Source organism: Teleopsis dalmanni, chromosome 2, assembly GCF_002237135.1.
Source record: "Teleopsis dalmanni isolate 2A chromosome 2, ASM223713v2, whole genome shotgun sequence".
In the NCBI taxonomy this organism is placed as follows: Eukaryota; Metazoa; Arthropoda; class Insecta; order Diptera; family Diopsidae; genus Teleopsis; species Teleopsis dalmanni.
The window spans coordinates 64,850,095-64,858,336 of NC_051847.1; the positions used below are offsets into that span (position 1 = coordinate 64,850,095).

Genomic DNA, 8,242 nt, shown 5'->3' on the forward strand with positions numbered 1-8,242 from the left:
CTTTTTAACAAAGCGTTATCCATTTCGTGCTGTTAATTTGACAGATTTATTTCAGTATTATATACCAAATAATATTTTCATTGTAGGCATTCTATATTTAGTTGAAGATTTACGATTTCATAATACAGATCGGTTAATAACTGCTAAATATAATAAAATTGTGAAAAATTATAACAATAGTGATAGCGTTTTCTCACATCAACTTTTTCGCAATGATTAATGATTAAACTTATTAAATCTGGGATAATGAAAATCTACAACACTATTGCATCCACAAAAAGCCATTATATAGAAATATGAACGGCCTGTACTTTTTGAAAATCAAAAAAGTGCAGCAGAATTAAAATAAGACTATTGGCATTATCTAAGCTAGTAAAAACATTATAATAAAATATTCTTTAAATATTAAAAATTTTTGACAGTGTTATAGTAAACAGAATATCACAAAAGTTTTAAAACCCAATACAAGTTTAATACAAATATTTTGTACACCAAATTTTATTTTACTACCTATTACACTACCTATTAAAAGAATTGAATTGAACCACCAGCCAACGAAATCAGTGGCCCCGAATCCTTACTCACCTGATCTTTCCATGAAATATTTGGACGTTCTCTACCTGCGGGTACCGAATTATACACCTTTCTAGCAGAAGCACTTTCTTCCATTTCCACAACATGACCAAGCTAACGAAGCTAACGATGCGCTTAACTATGTCAATGTCACTGCATACTTCATAGAGCTTATCGTTCCATCTACTTCGATACTCGTTGCCAAAGCGTAAGGGATTATAGATCTTCCGAAGAATATTTCTCTCAAATACATCTAACGCCTTCTCATTACTATGGGTAGTTGTCTAAACTTTAGCACCATACAGCAAGACTGTCAGTGAAAAGAGACTTTTGAGTTTATTTGTAAACTTCTATACCAGACAGCAAGACAGGCATGAAAAAAGAGTTGTATAGCGTGGGTTTTGTTTGTTGAGAAAGGTTTTTATTTCTCAATTGCGTACTTATCCCGAAGTAACATCTGTTAATAGTTAGTAAAGCAAGAGTGATTCTTCGTTAAATCTCTGACGACTGACGACATTTTTGGTGTTTACACTGGTTCCAAAATAAATAAAGCCTTTAACAACAACGAACTTATCATTGTTAAGAGTAACATGTGTCCCATGATCTTCAGAAGATTTGTTTGCTAACAAAAATTACTTTATTACATCCTCATTTACCGTAAGACTAATTTGCTGCGCTTACTTTTTAAGTTGGAAAAAGATGCATTAACAGTGGGAGTATTTAAGCGAATAATATCAATATCGGCGGCATAAACTTTGTAGAATATTGTGTTAATGTAGTTTAAATCTGCTGCTCGGATTATCGTTTTTAATATTACGTTAAAATGGACACACAACTAGAAGTCACCCTATTTAAAATTTCGTTTGATGTCAAACGACTCGGAGAGGTTCTTCCCGATTCTAACGAAGCTGTCTATGCTCTTCAACGTCATTTGTATAAGTTTTGATGGTATACCAATTTCAGAACAGCGCTTCTAGTCGTAGTGTCGAAAGAGAATTTAAAGTCGGCTAAAATGTGATGTGGATCGATTTGTTTTTCTTGAGTCTTCTCTAAGATTGGACGCACTTTGAATGGATTTGCCAGGTCCGAAGCCAAACTGATAATATTCAATCAGTTGGTTGACGATTGTCTTCAATCTATTACATAGTATACTTAACACAACCTTATATGCAATATTCAAAAGACTGATTCCACCATAATTTGCAAGATCATCTTTTTTAAGAATGGAGCAAAGCACACTATGACATCCTAAAGAAAGTCTAAATCAAAAATTGTTAACTGTATTATTTGTAAGATTATTTTTACCCAATAAATTTTTGAATACGTATCCCTTTGAATGATTATAAAACATACTGGTTTTAAATGAAGTGTTAAATATTAATTTTTTCATGAGGTAGATGTTTTTATATTATATAATTAAACTACCGTATCAACAATGACTACACAATACTATATATAATTACGTTTACGTTTTGATTTTATACGCAAAGTGATACAACTGCGTACACTATAACAGTTTTCTCATTAATTATTCATATATAATTTTTTTATTTGAACAGAAAGTCAATTTAATGTAAATAATAATAATTAATATTTATACACTTTTTCAGCAGAAAAATTGTATAAAGAGATTTAGAAGTACCCTCAAGTCGCACAATTATCGGTGCGATGTATTGAAGACAGTATTAGTTAAGCATTTCGGAAATTCACATGAAAACTAAAAACTCGGTACAGAGAAAGATATTTTTTTTAGTTAAATAAAACGTATAAAAATAAATAAAAATGTTTGTGATTTAATGTAAAATTAATAATTTGATATAAAATTGCAAATTAAAAATTGCGTTGACATGGACATGTGCTAATGGACCTGTCACAATTTTTTTCCGCTTCAAAATTTGGTTAAATGAAATTTAAAACTTAAAAAAATCAAAATTTTTTAAATAAACAAAAGATTAGTTATTATAATATTACATACATAACTAAAAAATACTAAAAAGAAAATCCCTAGTTTACTTTGATGTGATTTCAATGCATTATTGCCATGAACTCCTGTAATACATAATGCAGCTTTATATACAGGGTTATCCATTTTGTGATTCGAAATGTAAACATCAACAACATTGATTGTAAATTTGATCAAATTTTTATTTTAATAATTTCTTTGCTCATTCAAATGTACTTCATAGGGCATGTTACAGTACTGGATACTTTTAGATAGGTTTCGATGACTTGTCAGCACATAGTTGACCATAACTTAATGGATGTTTGCTTTGAAAATGTCAAAAGTTTAAAAATTAATCATATAATAAGCATTTTAAATATCATCGTCAATGAGATCTTTGTAAAAACGTAAAATTATACACATTTCGCCTAACAGATCCCATTCAGGAAGTGCTGGTGTAACCACAGTTCGTTTGAGATCACAAATCTTTCAAAATTCATCTCTTTAATTTTATGCCAAAAAAACATTATTATGCGACTTCACCGATCATAAATTAACCTTGTATCATACCATACAGTGACTTTTTAAGGATGTATTTTGATGTAAAAAATCAAATCCAGTTTTGTAGTAAGTTCTACAATTTTTGCATATTAATTGGTTATTATTATAAAATGGCAAGCTTTACGCTATACTTATAATCTCTTAGACGGTAGTTTCGTAGGAAATATATTATTATATCATAATTAGTAAATCTGGACCATAAAATAGATAATCCTTTTTAAAAGTATCAATAAACTGTAATTTTTGAGCAATAATTAATAATAAATTTTAAAATTTAATATTATTAATATAAAATTAGCAAATGGCTAAAATTAGCAATTTAGCATCTGCACTAAGCAGCTTCTTTAAATCATTCATTCTACTGCAATAAAACGTAGTGTTGGACTTTCAGTATTATAATACTAGTTCTATCGTAATTGAAACACTAGAATGCAGTGATGTATTTATGGGAGATCAACGAATAGACCCTCTCTCTCTTTGACAATATAATATACATATATTTCAAAAATACAGCAAGAAGAAATATAATCAATCTTGTCTACGTCACTTCTAGAATATATATGAATTTCGCTGAAAGATTTCAGTTTTCTACACAGAACACCTCAACAACTGTTGAATTGTTATAAGAAGAATTAATTATCACTTCAGTCGTGAAATATTGAAAAATTTTAAATATGTTAATGCATATTGATACAAAAAACTTTTTATTAGTCTGTAATTAACTATTTTGCTGAATTCTAATCAAATTAAATTTTTTTCTATCTTAACAATGTGAAAAATTATAAAATGATTATAATGCTGTACTATTTATTAAATGCATATAATCGCTTCTATTTTAAAACAATTAAAAAAATCACAGTAAAGTCGAGTTGCTTATACACACAATAACTTAAACTTTATATAGCCATAATCGCAATCAGATAAAATCAACATAAATAATTTTAAACAATAATAATAATAATTAATCAAGCTAATAATAACACAAACCATGGCAAACAGTAGTTCCAACAAATCAACAGAACGGAGAACATCAGTTTTGCCTATAGAAAAAACATGCATAACTTCTCAGGAGAAGTCAACACCTTTACCGGATAGAGACAATCTCCAGACAATAAATGAAAAGTTTGTATAGAAGAATCTAAAAAGTAATTTATTGTACATATAATTAATTTATATTACTAATAAACAATTAAACAAAATATTTAATTTTAATTAAAAACAATATTATCTACAGCACTAACAGCAGATTGAATTATATGCTCACTTGTATAAAATGTCACTCATACGCAATGGTGGCCGCACAATTCGTTGTTATTACTTTTATTTTTCAACATCTATACAATCACATAATATCAAATTTATTGTATTGGCAATATAATTGACTGAGACTGTTTAATTTGATCTCTATTTCATTGCTGAAATATTAAAAATATATTACTTATACTTAAAAAAAACTTCAATAATCAGTTCTAAGGAATCAAACAAATTAATCTAAGTCAAATTCTCAATCTAATATGAGATTCGAACTCGAATTTGATGTTCTTCCAAGCACCTATTTAAAAATTTTTTTAACTACTATTATCCAAAATACTCATTGAGATACCCCGTAAAGATATCAGTTTTTTGGTAGGTTTACTTAAGGTCACTGTAAACTAAGGAACCATTCTAGAAGATTAGGTCTCCCTTTCAATCAAATCTGTCGCACCTGTTGGAAAGACGAGGAGAATGCCTTTCATCTATGTTTTTGCCCAGTTCATGCACGGCGACGATTCAATACTTTAGGAACCCCGTTTCTTGAGGATCTTGACCAATTACAGGACCTGACACTAAATAGCACTTTAGGCTTCACTTAAGGGTTCTAGGTGGTTTAATATAGTTTTTTTCTATATATATGATACAATGGGCCAATAGACCTAAGTGGATCCACTAGGGATCGCCGATATCACCTAACCTAACCTATTATAAACTTTTAACAATGAAAATGCAATTCCTTAGTTTTAGTGTAGTTTTAATTTTAGCGGTATATGGCTGTCGTTTAGACCGTATGAACTTAACCCGGTTTTCAAAACGTTGTTGAATGAATTTCAAAAATCTGATTTAACGTTTAAAAACTTTGACATGTAAACAGTTTTCAATCATCAAAATTTGCTGTGCGATAACTTGATTGATAACACAACAGACTCTATTTGGAATATTATTAACAATAATAAATATATTACTTAGATTCTAGTTACTTTTCAGGAACAATTTGTACCCAATGAGAGCAACTGTTTTGAACACTAACATTATTTTAAAGTAATTTTAGCAATTTTTACTTACAATCATTTTAGGTTTAATTTATGCAAAATAGATATAATATGCAAAACCCCTATAGAATTCTAGTTTGGATGGATTTGGATTTGAACTGAGCTTACTTACTTCATTATTGATAAAAAAAATTCTGAGATTTTTATAAAGTTCGTTACAATATTTCAATGTTTGAGTTGAACAGCGAAGTTCCCCAAAGTTGAATACAAAATATCTAAATGGGCCTTAAAGTAACTTTGTATAGCCTAACTTATCTTCTAAGCTGAGTTGCGATTTTTTCTCCATTAGGCATGCGTGATCATTACTGCGATGTAAAATTATTTTTATTTTACTTTTATATGTGTTTTTCACTCTAGTCTACAATCTAAATAAATTACGAGGTATTTGATATTGATATATATAATTGATATATATATATAATAATATATACTATATATACTATAATCATATATTATAATATATATATATATATCATATATCTATCTATATATCAATCTGAAACAAAGATACAAAGATATATGTATTTCACAAAGTGAAAATGTTATACGCACTTTTCAGGATTAACTTTTACTTTACTTTTATTAAACCGTCTCTCAATATCTTGTACTTCGTTTTGAATAGATGACGATGTAGCTTGAGGTGAATCATTAGCAGCAACTCCTGCTGTCTGTAAAGTTGCTACTTTAACTAAGCTAAAATACTAAGCATATCAGTTATAAATATAGTACGCAATCTTGATGAAAGCATTTTGTAAAGTTCCTTACAAAAAACTGTCAGAGAGGTGATCGGGCAGTATAAATATAGAGCACGTTCAAGATTATCTGGTTTATTTGTTTGGAACAGTCTAGTTTAAGCACGTCATTACAAATTAGTCCCTGAAAGGATATTCATTTCGGACAGATTTTTTATTAACCGAACGAAGATTTTATCACAATCTTAAAATTTTATTATTTTGAGTCTGTATATTTATGTATTTACTCATCATTAATTTTCTGAATTAATGAGATCACCTGACTTGAAGTGTCCAGGAATTTAAAAAGATTTTCAGAATTAAGAAGTTTTGTTTTTCTCATTATTTAATTATATTTATTGATTTTATAATTTTATACAAAACTTATTAATATGAAAAATTTCAAACTACTTTTTACAGACGATTTAGAAGTTATATTCATCTGCTTAAAAATAAAGCCACAAGGAAAATTAAAAAACACATAGCATTCATTAATAGATTACTTTGTTTTTTTACTAATTTTTTATACTAATATCCGTAATAGTATTAGTAAACTCGATATACTTCCTACCTATCGTACCCACATATTGATATGAAATAGGATACTAATCCTTTCTCTTTTATTTCAGCACAGTTGAAAAAAATACAACCAAAGTCTCAAATGAGAAACAGTTTTCATATTTTCAATTAGTAAGTATTAAATAAATAATATTATATGTTATTCCAAGTCTACAAGTATATATAACAGTTTCTATATATATTAAAATATAATAACGTACTGACTAAAAAAAGCGATCTTTGCTTCGAAAATTTTTATAAAAGGGCTATTGCTAAGTGTGAGTTTAGCAAGATTTATTCGACAACCGAAGAGAAGCCAAAAAAAAAATATGAGTTTAGCAATATACAGATATAGGTTTCTTACTAATTTGATTTATGGGATATGTTTCTTTCTAATATATTTATTAAAAATAAGTTGAACTACTTTATTCCCTTATGATTGTGTATACAGAGTACAAATCGTAACGTGCGGCATGTTGCTAGAGAATTTATGACAACCACAAACAATCTGTGGTTGTTATCTATCTGTATAAACCAAGGTCTAAGTTCCTTCTATAAACATATCTTCAAAGCTTTCAGTTATAATACGAAAAGTAAATATTAAATATTTTACAAATTATTGGTTTCTTTATGCAAACGATTACTGATTTTTTAAATATTAATAAGTATCCATAAATAAATAAAATAAAAAGCACTGATCTCAACTTTTCAACCACAAATCATTCTTTGAAATAACATTAAAACGTCCTTTCCCAAATTTACCAAACTTCCCTTTCAAAATAAGGCATATCTCTGGGATATTTTAAAAATTGATCATTTTAATAAATATTTGAAAAATTCCTCCCTTTAAGCAAAGAGGATGAGAGTTTGAAAAAAGCTGCACAAGGTAAAATGTTGAATATGTAATCAAATTAAATTCACATGTAATGCTAATTACTGAAAATAAAAAAGTTGTTAACACCTTAAAGTCTCTATTTTTGAACTTTACTTTTTTGGCAATTTTGCCAGAAAACTAACCGAAAAACGCATTGCAGACCTCAAATTGATCTATAAATGATAAAACATCAAAATGAATTTATTGTCGAACAAAGCTAAAACAGAAAACCTGTGCTTTTGTTTAATTTAATACATTTTCATATATTTGCAATTAGCTATTTATAAATTATTTAACTAATTTAATAAAAAAACGCTTAATGTAAGTACACTTTTTATTTACTTATTAAATTTTACTTATTTAATCAGTTTAAGTATTCCACGACTTTCGAACGTTTCTTGGTAGCTGCCGGCATAATATTCGCTTCGTTAGCTTCAGTATGCATAACATATTCTATAATAATATATGCAGAATTTGCATCATTACTAATAGATCGTTCAGTCGGAATTGGTACTTCCTCGCCTGCCACGATTTTGCAGCTTTTTGGAGGCGGTACTAAACTGTAAGTTATCAAGTTACTACACAAAAATATTTATTAAAATACTTGTATATTTCAAAAAAAATGCTTGTGCCATTTTTAGAACAAACACCTCTAGAGAAGAAAATCTACAGGCTATTAGAGATGATGCTTTAGCAT

At 28.3% G+C, this 8,242-nt stretch overlaps 1 protein-coding gene across 1 annotated transcript in view; it reads left to right on the forward strand.

Annotated features, from left to right (window-relative positions):
• Window positions 1-4,034: 4,034 nt before the first annotated feature.
• The window catches only part of LOC119674717 (multidrug resistance protein homolog 49-like), a 6,204-nt gene continuing 1,996 nt past the window's right edge, over window positions 4,035-8,242 (forward strand). The window contains exons 1-4 of the mRNA XM_038085873.1: window positions 4,035-4,198; window positions 6,743-6,803; window positions 7,914-8,107; window positions 8,187-8,238. Coding sequence (XP_037941801.1) covers window positions 4,065-4,198; window positions 6,743-6,803; window positions 7,914-8,107; window positions 8,187-8,238 — 441 coding nt within the window. The 5' untranslated portion in view covers window positions 4,035-4,064. The remainder of the gene's footprint in view (window positions 4,199-6,742; window positions 6,804-7,913; window positions 8,108-8,186; window positions 8,239-8,242) is intronic.